At 44.0% G+C, this 14,382-nt stretch overlaps 1 protein-coding gene across 2 annotated transcripts in view; it reads left to right on the top strand.

The window, feature by feature from the left end:
* Nucleotides 1-310: 310 nt before the first annotated feature.
* The window catches only part of HPRT1 (hypoxanthine phosphoribosyltransferase 1), a 39,654-nt gene continuing 25,582 nt past the window's right edge, over nt 311-14,382 (top strand). Inside the window, exon 1 of one of the 2 annotated variants that reach the window (XM_045789529.2) lies at nt 311-505. In XM_045789529.2, coding sequence (XP_045645485.1) covers nt 479-505 — 27 coding nt within the window. In that variant the 5' untranslated portion in view covers nt 311-478. The remainder of the gene's footprint in view (nt 506-14,382) is intronic. The other variant, XM_087860125.1, reaches the window with a different exon arrangement.

Below are 14,382 nucleotides of genomic sequence, written 5' to 3'. Positions count from 1 at the left end.
GTCGGGAAAACGGAATCCGCAATGCGGTCCAAGGTCTCAGGAAGGGGAGGCCGGGCGAGATAAGCGCGCGGTGACTGCAAAGGGAAGAGCCGGCGCCCAGTTTAGGGCCACCAGGAAGAAGCGAGGCGGCGGCAGGTTTGGGAAATCGGGGGCCCTCCGGCCGGGAGACGCAGGGAAAGCGGGACACAGGCTGCGCCGGAGAAGTCACGCTTCTTCCGGAGGAAAATTCCCACCTCTGGAGCGTGGCAACCCGCAGGCGCCGGCCCAGGCGTCCGGGCGGAGCCGGGCGGGACCGGGGCGGGGCCGGGGCGGGGCCTGTTCTGCCTCTGCTCCCGCGGCGGCCTAGAGCGCTACAGCGAGCACATCGCTCGGCTTTCCCGCGTGTGGCCACCTCCTGCGGAACCTCCGCCTCCCGAGCTGCGCCGCCGGCTTCCTCCTCTCCAGGCTGCCGTCAGCCCGCGCGCCCGCCGGCTCCGTCATGGCGACCCGCAGCTCCAGCGTGGTGGTGAGCAGCTTGGCCCGCCGGGCCGTGGCCGTGGTGGCGGCGGCGGGCGGCCCGCGAAGCGCGCGACCCGCAGTGCGGCCGCCGGCCGGGGTGGCTCGGGGAAGCCCGGAGGGGCGGGGGGCGGCCGCCGCGTCCCGGCTCGGGCTGTACGTCAGGCGGGGCGGCGTGGGGGACGGCTGGCGAGGTGCGGGCTGGGTGCCCCTGGACGGCCCTGGCAAGGAGGGCCGCGTGAGGGAGGAGAGGGTGGAAATGGCGTTTTGGTTGACTTGTGCCGCTGGGGAGTGTGCTGCGGGGAATGGGCCGCGCGGGCCAGTTCGGGAATGATCTGGCGCGCCGCGGGTCGGTGGCGGGGGGGCTGGAGGGCTTTCTCCGGAGAGGCCCTTCTCTAAACTGGGGGTATGCTGCCCGGGTCGTCAGGGTTCCGGTGTGGAGGGCCCAGGCACGGGAACGACCACATGGGAGGGCACGCGGGGACTGGCATTTGTACCTAGTTCCGCAAATACCATAATGACTGTGCGAATGCGCATTGCCTGATGGACTCCTCACTGCAGCCTTGGTAGCGGTAACCATGCCTGCAATTTTACACACGAGGAAAATAGTGAGACGATATTAGGTAATTTTCCCACGGCCCAGAGGTAGCCAGGCCTCGAATTCAGATATGCTTCCACCTGGATCCTATGCTCTTTGATCCTGCAGGGACAAAAAAAATGCGAATCTGGTCCTTACCTTCAAGGACATTCATACCATCATCAGCCTCCCGTATCCTGTCTCCAACCTCATTGGTGCTTTTTGTTTCTCGAACAAGCTAAGCTGCATTCCCCTCCCACCTTTCGGATCACGCTTGCTAAAATGGCCAACGCCCCTCCCAAACAGTTACATGCCTTAGTCTGCTGCATCATCGTCGTCGTCGTCATCGTATTTTCACAGTTACCGATTACCTGTTGATTGTCTCTCCCACTAAACGATAAACTTTATAAGGTGAGGCATCACCACCCTAACCCCAGCACATAAGACAGTGCCTGGCATGGAAGGAATTATCAGTAATGGTTTGTTGAATTAATTAATAATTAGCCACTTGAGCCCTAAAAAAGGAAGGATTCTGTTGATGTGAGGCACTATGGCTTAAGGTAAAGACCAATGTTCTTAATGGAGTCTGGCCTGGAATCCTGCTTGGTTGGGATGTTTACCAGCTGTGTGGCCTTGGGTAACTTACTTCACCTTTCTGGGCTTAAGTGTCCTTAATGTATTCTTGAGGTGCTATTGAAAAGATTGTAAGACTGTCCACAGTCTAACTGACTGAACAACCTTTCTGTGGTCCTTGACTGGGAATAGTAATAGCTATCATTGTGTTTACCTATATAGTCCTATTTAGTCCTCAAAACAACCCTGTAACAATAGCATGATTATTTTTTAAAAGATTTATTTATTTGAAAGAGAGAGAGAGAAAGAGAATCCTCAAGCAGACTCCTGCTGAGCACGGAGCCTGATGTGGGACTCCATCCGAGTACCCCGAGGTCAATTAGCATGATTATTACCATTTTACAGAGGAGGAATCTTTGAAGCCTCTGAGAGGTTACCTCTCACCATACCCATATGACACAGTTACTAAGAGGAACTCAAACTCAAACCTAGGTCTCTCTCCAGAGCCCGCTCTTAAAGCGGCACACTAATAGTAGGTACTCAAAAAATGGTGGGGGCTGTTGTTTTTATTCAGTTGCTGAGGAAGTTAGAGACTTTCAGCTTTGGGGTATGATGCCCCGCCCCAGCATGCAGTGAATTATTATTGCTAGAACTGGCTGTTAGTTTTGTTTGAACATTAAGATCTTCATTGTGTTTGCAATGTTTGCAAATTCCTGTTCCTTTTTTTATTTCCTTCCCAGAAATTGTCTGCATGTTAGTAATAACAAACACTCACGTAGTGCTTACGATGTGCTGATTTCTTTTCTAAGAAAAGGACAAAAGGACCAACCAGATCAGCAAAGAAGAGGGGTTTTGGAGTTTTCGTTTAGTTTTCTTGTAGTTCATGAGGTAGTAACTGGGCCTTGTCATGTGAGGAGAGGCTAAAGATGCACTCGTGTAGCCTTCTTTCTTTCTGTAGTTTTTTTTTTTTTAAGATTTTATTTATTTGACAGGGAGACAGCCAGCGAGAGAGGGAACACAAGCAGGGCGAGTGGGAGAGGAAGAAGCAGGCTCCCAGCGGAGGAGCCTGACGTGGGGCTCAATCCCAGAACACCGGGATCACGCCCTGAGCCGAAGGCAGACGCTTAACGACCGAGCCACCCAGGCGCCCCTCTTTGTGTAGTTTTATCCTGTGTGGATTCAGTAAGATTCACATGCTGTGAGAGTGTCAACCACCTTTGTTAATATCAATAGTGAGATTCCATTGTTACTGTGCCACCAAATTACTAACATTTAGAATAATTTGCTACTGATAAGAATTCATACACACTTTAAATTGCTGTGGACCTACTCTCTCTAACAGTGTGCTTCTGATAATTGATAGGTGTATATATTTGTGCACACTGCACACTAATGAAAGATCATAGTGTAGGGTAAATTCATGTACTTGCACATGTAGTAGTTTTGGGCCAACTTACCTGGGAGTAGCTACTAATTTACCCCTGGGCTGAATAGTCAAGAAAGCTGATTTTAGGGGTGCCTGGGTGGCTAAGTCAGTTGAGCGTCCAACTCTTGATTTCTGCTCAGGTCATGATCTCAGGGTCCTGGGATCAAGCCCGGCATCGGGCTCCCCACTCAGTGGGGGAGTCTGGGAATTGATTCTCTCTCCTCTTCTTCCCTCCCCTAAAATAAATTTAAAAATCTTAAAAAAAGAATCCTGATTTTAATTCTTATAATCCTTACATTCTTATAAACCTTTTAATTCTTTAACCCCAGAAGGGAGGGCAAGCAATTTATATATGTAATTTATCTGTAAGACTATATAAAATTGGAAGATGAACATACTTACTGCTAGCTTAAATTATTTTCACATTAAGAATTATGTGCATCAATGACTCATAATTTTAGTTTTGTGATACCCTGGGTTATCACAAATTATCCCAAGGGGGTGGCACAGTCTCTGCTTTGGTGTTTTTTAAGAATTTTAATATTTTTTTCAAGTTTTTTAAGAGTTTTAAAGTGTCTGAATATAAAAGGTAGAAATATGCTACCTAGCAATTTCTGCCCGTTTTAGAAGCTTGGAATTGTTGTTGATTACTAGGAATAAAATAAAATGTATTTTATCTATTATTGTGCATCTTCTAATTCACATTTTAAGCTCATTTTAAGACTCACTTCCATTTGGTCTTGTCTGGACCCCTGAACATTGCTGTATTTTGACCACAAAGAGACTTAAGCAGTCATAGTCACAGATGATGAATTGATGTTGCTAGTGTTACCTTAGGTTGAGTTAATTTCCTTGCCTGCTGTAATTTTAGATAACACATTTTTGTAATTAGAAATTTTATGTGTAAGCCACAAAAATTTCCCTGTAAAAATCATTATCACAGATGAGACACACATAATATTAAGAATTTGTGATGCCAGTTTTACTGGGAAGTAAAGTTGTTTTGGTAATCTGTGATAGCAAAAGTATTGACTATGATTCTAGACAAATGGTAGATGCTAATGTTACATTTTCCAGTAACCTTACATAGTATTGAAAGTACCCGTGTAGAGTTTACCATTAACAAGTATATTACAGATAGGCTAGAATTTGAGAGCTGTGTTCTAAAGCTGAGGAGATGCAGTCAGATTTCTGAACTGTCTGAGTACATGGTAAGTGACTCAGAGCTGTGAGTGACCTGTTCTTTGATTTCCAGTTCAGCCAGTAATGGCCGTAGTGGGAACGGTGGATCCGGAGACAAACCATTTTCATCTGTTTACCGCTTCCTGTGCTCACTTCTGGCGGCACATATACCAGCACTCGTTACCACGACTTGCCCCTCCAAAGTGCTCCCCAAATATTTTTGGGTTGGGCTCTCCCCAGAGCCATCTAGAACCATCTTTGTGATCTTCCTTAGCCATTTTATGTCAGCTTCTTGTTATGGACTGAATAATAGCCACTCCTGCCCAAATTCATATGTTGAAACCCTAACTGCCAGTGTGTGGTATTTGGTGATGGGCCGTTTGGGAGGTAATTAGGAGTAGATGAGGTCATGAGGTTGGGTCCCTGGTCTTTTAAGAAAAGACACCAAAGAGCACCCTCCCCACCCTCCACTGTGCACGTAGCTAGGCGAAAGCAGCTGCCTACAAGCCAAGAGGAGAGGCTGCAGAATGAAACCTGCTTTGCCGGCATCTTGATCTTGGACTTCCCAGCCTCCCAGCCTCCAGAACTGTAAGAAATAAATTACTGCTGTTGAAGGCCCCCAGGCAGTGGTGTTCCGGTGTGGCAGCTTCAGCAGACGAATACAGTTGTTTCAGAAGGTGTCGGTGATAACCGGGTGCTTAGACATGCAACACCACGTCACCAACAATAATAAAACAGACGTGGTTTACATTCCTACAGAAATGTTACACATTCGTAATCGGCTGTTGCCTAGTTGATGTAGAGGCTGTGCTAATTCAGTACCGGACATGTGCCAGTGGACTTGACTCAATTGGCAACAGAGTATAATGACTAAGCTCCATACTGCTTTAGGGGGAGTCATTGGTGCTGGCTTCTGGGTTTGCCTGTAGTGCGTATGTAACTGCTTTTGATAACCACAGGTTTGCGGGCTTGTCAAATTCGATTCAGGTACAAATGACAAGCTCTATTGTGCTGTAGAGTGTGTGTGTGTGTGTGTGTGTGTGTGTGTGTACGCGCGTGCATGTATGTATGTCTTTTCCACTAGATGATCAGCTCTTTGAGGGCCCTAAATTTAAAACCATCTTTCTATCACCCTACAAAATTGATTGCACGGTGCCTTAATCAATGTGGATGTTAAATGCATTTTTATGTAATTTAATATACTGCGATCCCTTCCTATCAAAGCAGCCACTGGATTGTAAAGTAATCCGTATCAGATGAGGGTAATAGCAGATATTAACCAGTGTCAGATGGGGTACCTAAGGGCTAATAAGGTGAAAGGCCACCAGGTATATTTCTGTCTTGTGGAGATTGAGGTTATTGGACCTGTTTAATGGGCAGCTTTGGTGTTGGGATGATTAAAAACAAGTTCCTGTTCATTGAGTTGTATCTTATTTCTTACCAGTGATCCAGGTGCAGGCGAGGCTTCTGAGAATTTGAGTGCTCTTCTAAACTCCCACAGTACTTCACCTGTTTCTTTTTCATAGAACCTTACCACCGTCTTACGGTTATTCGTGTACATGTCATGTCTTCTATACTGTAAGCTCTTCGGGGGTAGCTGTGTCAGCTTTATCTAATCCTCTGGTACGTACAACACAGTAGGCTCTCACTAAGTATTTGAGTATTAGTAACAAGAATACAGGTTCTGGATAAGGTCATCACCATTTGAAAATTAGTATTCTAATATTTGGTCATTATACATGGGATTTAAAAGACTTGGACTTTTCATTAAATGTAAAATTGGGAAAAGTGATGTTGGTGCCTTGTCATCATTTAAATAAATTGCTCTGTATTTAACTGTATATTTGAAATATCTGTAAGTAGACATAATAGCATAACAAACCCTCATATATCCATTGCCCAGTTCTGACAACAGACTGCCTGTGGCCAGTCATCTATTTCTTTAATTATGACCCCCATGAATATACCCCATTTATTTATAGTGAATTATAACAAACTTGTGAATTCATGCCTAAAGTACCTCGCAGTGCAAGGTGTGTGTGTGTGTGTGTGTGTGTGTGTGTGTGTGTAAAGCGATTGAAGTTAAGTGAAGATACAGAAAAAACTCTCAGGAGAGGGGTCCCGAGAGGGTTGCCTACAAGCGCCTTTAGGGTTGGTCTTTTATAGAAAGCTAACCGGGGAACTTAAATCCTTTTAACATCTCTTTTGCTAACACCTTCTGTGGCTTACTTCCTTTTTAGGGGCTGGTTGGTCTTTGTGGGTCACAGGTGATTATCATAAAGACACCCGCCTCACACGACCCACCCCGCAGGCCTAGGGCAGGGTAGTCAGATTTGTCCCCTTATCTCTGGTTTTCCCACACCTCCACATTTTTGGGATGTCTGTGAGCCTGATCACTTAGCCCGCCATCTATCTCTCCCTGCCTAGCCCCCCACACCTGCCCCTTACTCATTACTCCCCCTGGATTAGTAATGCTAACCGCCGTTAGGGAATGGCACGATGACTGCTCTAGCTGCTTCCTGCTGAAACGGGGCAGTGGGCTGTATGGCAGTTGGACTCTATCCAGGGGTTGGTCCAGGGGCTTGTAGTATGGCTCCAGGGGGTCATGATAGACAGCAAACGGTACATGCATCAGCAGCTGGAAAAGGATGAACATGAAAGGGGATCCCTCCTACACTGTTGGTGGGAGTGCAAGCTGGTGCAGCCACTCTGGAAAACAGTATGGAGGTTCCTCACAAAGTTGAAAATAGAGCTACCCTACTACCCAGCAATTGCACTACTGGATATTTACCCCAAAGATACAAATGTAGTGATCCGAAGGGGCACCTGCACCCCAGTGTTCATAGCAGCAATGTCCGCAATAGCCAAACTATGGAAAGAGCCCAGATGTCCATCAACAGATGAATGGATAAAGAAGATGTGGTACACACACACACATATATACACACAGTGGAATATTACGCAGCCATCAAAAATGAAATCTTGAATTTTGCATCAACGTGGATGGGACTGGAGGGTATTATGCTAAGTGAAATAAGTCAGTGAGAAAAACAGCTATCATATGATCTCGCTGATATGTGGAATTTGAGAAACAAGGCAGAGGATCATAGAGGAAGAGAGGAAAAAATGAAACAAGATGAAACCAGAGAGGGAGACAAACCATAAGAGACTCTTTTTTTTTTAAGATTTTATTTATTTATTTGACAGAGAGACAGCCAGGGAGGGAGGGAACACAAGCAGGGCGAGTGGGAGAGGAAGAAGCAGGCTCTCAGTGGAGGAGCCTGACATGGGGCTCGATCCCAGAACGCCGGGATCACGCCCTGAGCCAAAGGCAGACGCTTAACGACTGCGCCACCCAGGTGCCCCAAACCGTAGGAGACTCTTAATCTCAGGAAGCAAACCGAGGGTTGCTGGAGGGGAGGGGGGTGGGGAATGGGGTGGCTGCGTGATGGACATTGGGGAGGGTATGTGTTGTGACTGCTGTGCATTGTGTAAGACTGATGACTCACAGACCTGTACCCCTGAAACAAATAATACATTATATGTTAATAATAAAAAAAAGAACTACAAAGGAAAATTTCAATAAAGGTTCATTTGACAACCAAAAAAAAAGTATTAGGCCCCAAATTATGATCACATCCCTTAGATAAGATCTCCCATTACCAATTATGTCAAATAGATCAGTGGATATCTTGATCTTAATTGATCACAAATGTCCCCTATTAATTGAGACACCTTCAAGCAATGCAAGTTTTAAGAATTTTTCTTTTTGCCTTTTGGGAAGAGTTACATTAACCTGTTTTTTTATGCTTGAAAGAACAAATCAACCCTTTTTAAAAATGTTATTTAAACTTTTTAAATTTTAATTCCAGTATAGGGGCGCCTGGGTGGCTTAGTAGGTTAAGTGTCTGCCTTCAGCTCGGGTCATGTTCCCGGAGTCCTGGGACTGAGCCTGACATCCGGCTCCCTGGTTAGTGGGGAGCCTGCTTCTCCCTCTGCCCCTCCCCCCACTCATGCTCTCTCACTGGCGTGCTCTCTCTCAAATAAATAAAAATCTTAAAAAAAATTAATTCCAGTATAGTTAACATAGTGTTATAATTAGTTTCAGGTGTACAATATAGTGATTCAGCAATTCTGTACATGGGCCAGTGCTCATCACCGTAAGTGTACTCTCAGTCCCCATCACCTGTTTCACCCGTGCTCCCTCCCCCCTCCCTCCCCTCTGGTAACCAGTTTGTTCTCTATAGCAAACAGTCTGTTTCTTGGTTTGTCTCTCTTTTTTCCTTTGTTTTCTTAAATTCCACATATGAGTGAAATCATATGACATTTGTCTTTCTCTGACTTATTTCACTTAGTATATACTCTCTGGATCCATCCATGTTGTTGCACATGGCAAGATTTCATTCTTTTATTTTTTTTTAATTATGTTACGTTAGTCACCCTACAGGACATCCTTAGTTTTTGATGTAATGTTCCATGATTCATTACTTGCATATAACACCCAGTGCTCCATGCAATACGTGCCCTCCTTAATACCCATCACCGACCTATCCCAATCCCCCGCCCCCCTTCCCCTCTGAAGCCCTCAGTTTGTTTCCCAGAGTCCACAGTCTCTCGTGGTTCATCCCCCTTCTGTTTACCCCCCTTCATTCTTCCCTTCCTTCTCCTACCGATCTTCCTATTTCTTATGTTCCGTAAATGAGTGAAACAGATTTCATTCTTTTTTATGGCTGAATAATATTCCATTGTGTATATATACACATCTTCTTCATCCGTTCATCTGCTGCTTCCATAATTTGGCTATAAGTAATCCTGCTGTAAACATAGGGGTGCATGTATCCCTTTGAATTAGTGTTTTATATTTTTTGGATAAGTACCCAGGGGTATGATAATTAGATAATAGAGTAGCTCTATTTTTAACTTTTTGAGGACCCTCTGTACTGTTTTCCACAGTGGCTGCAGCAGTTTGCATTCCCACCAACAGTGCAAGAGGGATCCTTTTTTTCTACAACCTTGCCAATACTTGTTGTTTCTTGTATTGTTGATTTTAGCCATTCTGACAGGTGTGAGGTGGTATCTCGTAATTTTGACTTGCATTTCCCTGATGATCAGCGATGGTGAGCATCTTTTCATGTGTCTTTTGGCCATTTCTATGTCTTCTTTGGAGAGATGTCTGTTTGTGTCTTCTGCCCATTTTTAAATTGGATTATTTGGTTTTTGGGTGTTGAGTTTGGTAAGTTCTTTATACATTTTGGATACTGTCCTTTATTGGATATGTCATTTGCAAATATCTTCTCCTGTTGGGTAGGTTTTCTTTTAGTTTTGCTGATTGTTTCCTTTGCTGAGCAGAAGCTTTTTATTTTGATGTAGTCCCAATAGTTTATTTTTGCTTTTCCTTCCCTTGCCTCAGGACACATAACTAGAAAAATGTTGCTATGGCCGATGTTAATTATTGCCTGTGCTCTCTTCTAGGATTTTTATGGTTTCAGGTCTCACATTTAGGTCTTTAATCCATTTTGACTTTATTTTTGTGAATGGTGTAGGAAAGTGGTCCAGTTTCATTCTTTTGCATGTTGCTGTCTAGTTTTCCCAGCACCATTTGTTGAAGACGCTGTCTTTTTCCCATTGGATATCCTTTCCTGCTTTGTTGAAGATTAATTGACCTATAGTTGTGGGTTTGTTTCTGGGCTTTCTATCCCGTTCCGTTGATTTGTCTATTTTTGTGCCAGTACCATACTGTTTTGATTACTACAGCTTCATAGCATAATTTGAAATCTGGACTTGTGATACCTCCAGCGTTTTTTTTTTTTTTTTTTTTTTCTTTTTTGAGGGGAGGGAGGGACAGAGGGAGAGAGAGATCTTAAGTAGGCTCCACACTCAGCATGGAGCCCCATGTGGGGCTCAGTCTCACAACCCTGAGATCATGACCTGAGCCAAAATCAAGAGACAGATGCTTAACTGACTGAGCCACCCAGGCGCCCCTGTTTTTCTTTTTCAAAATTATTTTGGCTCTTCGGGGTCTTCAGTGGTTCCATACAGATTTTAGGATTATTTGTTCTGGTTCTGTGAAAAATGCTGTTTGTATTTCGGTAGGGATTGCATTAAATCTGTAGGTTGCATTGGACATTTTAACAATATGTGTTCTTACAGTCCATGAGCATGGACTGTCTTTCCGTTTGTTTGTATTGTCTTCAGTTTCTTTTGTCAGTGTTTTATGGTTTTCCGAGTACAGACCTTTTCACCTCCTTGGCTAAGGTTATTCCTAGGTATTTTATTATTTTTGGTGCACTTTTAAATGGGATTGCTTTTTTGATTTCTCTTTCTGTTGCTTCATTATTAGTGTATAAAAATGCAGCGGATTTCTGTACATTGATTTTGTATCCTGCAACCTTACTAAAGGTAAGGTCAGTTCTAGTTGTTTTTTGGTGGAGTCTTTATTGTGTCATCTGCAGATAATGAAAGTTTTACTTCTTCCTTACCAATTTGGATCCTTTTATTCCTTTTTCTTGTCTGGTTGCTGTGGCTAAGACTCCAGTGGCAAGAGTGGACATCCTTGTCTTGTTCATGATCTTAAGGGGGAAAGTTCTCAGTTTTTCACCGTTGAGTGTGATGTTAGCTGTGGGTTTTTCATATGTGGCCTTTATTATGTTGATGTATGTTCCCTCTAAACCTATTTTGTTGAGGAATTTTATCATGAATGGATGTTGTACTTCGTCAAATGCTTTTTTTGCATCTGTTGAAATTATCATATGGTTTTTATCCTTTCTCTTGCTGATGTGATCTATTACATTGATTTGCAAATATTGAACCACTGTTGCATCCCAGGAATAATCTTGCCTGATCGTGGTGAATGATTTCTTTAATGTATTGTTGGATTTGGCTTGCTAATATTTTGTTGGGGCTTTTTGCATATATGTTCATTAGAGATACTGGCCCGTAGTTCTCTTTTTATGTAGTCTCTTTGTCTGGTTTTGGTATCAGGGTGATGCCGGCCTCATAGAATGAATGTGGGTTTTCCTTCCTCGTTTATTTTTTGGAATAGTTTGAGAAAAATAGGTATTAACTCTTCTTTTTTTTTATTTTTTAAAGATTTTATTTATTTATTCAACAGAGATAGAGACAGGCAGCGAGAGAGGGAACACAAGCAGGGGGAGTGGGAGAGGAAGAAGCAGGCTCATAGCGGAGGAGCCTGATGTGAGGCTCGATCCCAGAACGCCGGGATCATGCCCTGAGCCGAAGGCAGACGCTCAACCGCTGTGCCACCCAGGCGCCCCGGTATTAACTCTTCTTTAAATGTTTGGTAGAATTCACCTGTGAAGGCATTCGGGCCTAGACTTTGTTGGGAGTTTTTTGGTTACTGATTCAATTTCATTGCTGATCATCGGTCTGTTCAAATTTTCTATTACTTCCTGATGAGTTTTGGGAGGTTATAGGTATCTAGAAATTTATCCATTTCTTCTAGGTTGTCCAGTTTTTTGGCACAGAATGTTTCATAATACTCTCTTATAATCACAAGTCACCCTCCTCCCCCCTTTTTTTAAAGTAGGCTTCATGCTGGGTGGAGCTTGAACTCATGACCCTGAGATCAAGAGGGGCTTGAACTCACAACCTGAGCTGAGGTCAAGAGTTGGATACTTAGGGGCGCCTGAGTGACTCAGTTGGTTAAGCGTCTGCCTTTGGCTCGGGTCATGATCTCAGGGTCCTGGGATTGAGCCCCACGTCGGGCTCCCTGCTCAGCAGGGAGTCTGCTTCTCCCTCTCCCTCTGCCTGCTGCTCCCCCTGCTTGTGCTCTCTCTCTCTCTTTCTCTCTGTGAATTAAATAAATAAAATCTTAACAAATAAGTAAATAGTTTAAAAAAAAGAGTTGACACTTAACCTTCTGAGTCACCCAGGCGCCCCACAAGTCAGCCCTTTGACATTAAATGTGATACATAAATCTAATAGTATTGATTGAAAATAAAAACTTTTGAATTAGAGATTAATTTGGTGTTTTAACAGAGGTGGAATTCCTGTGTTGGTGTCCGTCCCAGCTGTTCTGTGTATAGCAGACTGCACATCTGGGCAGAAGTCACATTGGCTTTGACCGAGACAGTCCAGACTCTTGAAGTTCTTAGGCTGCCTGCAAAGCCCGTAACCAGGCTCTGAGCCACTTGCGCAGAAGCTGTAGTCTTTCCAAGTGTTACAGAATTTCGAAGAGTCCTGGGTGGGTCCTGGTTTATGCTTGTGCAGAAGCAGTGAGTAACTGGGAGGAAGTGGTGAGTAAGCTTCAGGAAAGCCATTTTGGTGCTCTGGGTGTTTTTAGTGCTGAAACACAGCGAAATGGTACATTTTCATTCTTGTCAGGTAATAGCAGATATATTCTGATGAGCCAGACTTGAAGGTTTATCCTCTTATCCTACAGGATCTAGCAAGGTCTGTCTTTTCCCAAAACTGGAACTAAATTTCAGTTTATAAAATTTATAAAAGTAATACTTGCTTGTTATAGAGTATTCTTGAAAAACTCCTGTGGGTGACACCAATGTCCCATTTCCATTCTTTTTGTAGTGACCGTGTTCTGAAACGTGCATGATGTGAATGTTTAGCAGACAGGTTAGCACTTCCTCTTCAAGGACCTGGCATAATCTTTTTTATTCCCCCCAAAATAGAATTTTTCTTGCGGTGTATGGAAGTAATGCATGTGGTTTAAAAACAAGTCAATAATGACTTCCACCCGCCCTCAGACCGGCTGCCGAGTGAGTGCCTTTGCCCTGCCCTGCCGCAGGGCCGTGCCCCTCCCTGGATCGCTGCCAGCTTCCTGGCGGCCCCTGCACAGGCGGAAGTGGGCCGAAGGTACTAGAAGCCGGACAAGACAATACCTACAATTCCACCTGCGCCTGGAGAGCTCAAAAGAGCTTTTGGGACTGAAAAAGTGACAGCGTGAAGCTCACATTTTTCAGAATATAATTATGAATTCTGTGAATAATATTGTAAATCTTAAATATGTACTTTTAAAATTCATTGAAAGCCAAGCCACCTATCCTTAAGCACCTAACACAGTGCTGACTAGAAGGTGCTCAGTAGATACTAGCTGATGCATCGAGACCTAATTATGGTTTGACCAATATTTCTTGAAAACTGCCAAAACACTCCTATCATCAGCTTCTTGAATGTGATTTGGAAGATAGTTTAGTCTTGAATATCATGTGAGGTAGAGTATTAAAATTCTGGTTTATTTCTTTGAATGGATTTTAAATATAATGGCAAGTGGGAATTATAAATCAACTATGATTTAGAAAAAAGGTGAAATTGACAGTGAACAAAAAGGCCAAGTCAGTATTAAAGCGCATGCGGTGCATGGGGCACCTGGCTGGCTCATTCGGTGAAGCGCCTGCCTTCAGCTCAGGTCATGATCCCAGGACCCTGGGATGGAGCCCGCATCAGGCTCCCTGCTCAACAGGGAGCCTGCTTCTCCCTCTGCCCCTCCCCCTGCTGGTACTCTCTCACTCTCTCTTTCTCAAATAAATAAATAAAATCTTTAAAAAAAAAAGTGTGCAGTGCAGCAAGTATCCCCTTATAGTTGACCACTCTTTGGTATATTCTCCTCCATACCCACCCTTCCTTCCTCCTTTCACTCCTTCCTTTCCTCCTCCTTTTCCTTCCTTTTCCCTTCCCCTCCTCACTTCTTTAATTCTGTTGAATTACGATTTTTGTTTGTAGATTTTAATACATCTATAACAATTTCCCCATACTTTTATAACACACGTAATACCACAAATAATTTCTTTTTCTTTCTTTTTTCTTTTTTGGAGACAGAGTGTGTGAGTGGGGGAGGGGCACAGAGAAATGGAGAGGGAATCTTTTTTTTTTTTTTTTAAAGATTTTGTTCATTTATTTGAGAGAGAGCGAGTGCGCGCAAGCGGGGGGGGGCAGCAAGCAGAGGGAGAGGGAGAAGCAGGCTCTCCACTGAGCATGGAGCCCCATGTAGGGCTCGATCCTAGGGCCCCGGGATCATGACCTGAGCCGAAGGCAGACGCTTAACCAACTGAGCCACCCAGGAGCCCCCACAAATAATTTCTAAGAAAGACTACTGAATTTTTTAAAGAGCAATATATACTCAATGAAGAAAATTTGGAATATACAATATAAAGAA

Source organism: Ursus americanus, chromosome X (genome assembly GCF_024610735.1).
Source record: "Ursus americanus isolate L20-20 chromosome X, mUrsAme1.1.p, whole genome shotgun sequence".
Classification (NCBI taxonomy): domain Eukaryota; kingdom Metazoa; phylum Chordata; class Mammalia; order Carnivora; family Ursidae; genus Ursus; species Ursus americanus.
The sequence above is the reverse complement of the archived record's forward strand: the minus strand, read 5'-3'. Positions and strand labels throughout refer to the sequence as shown.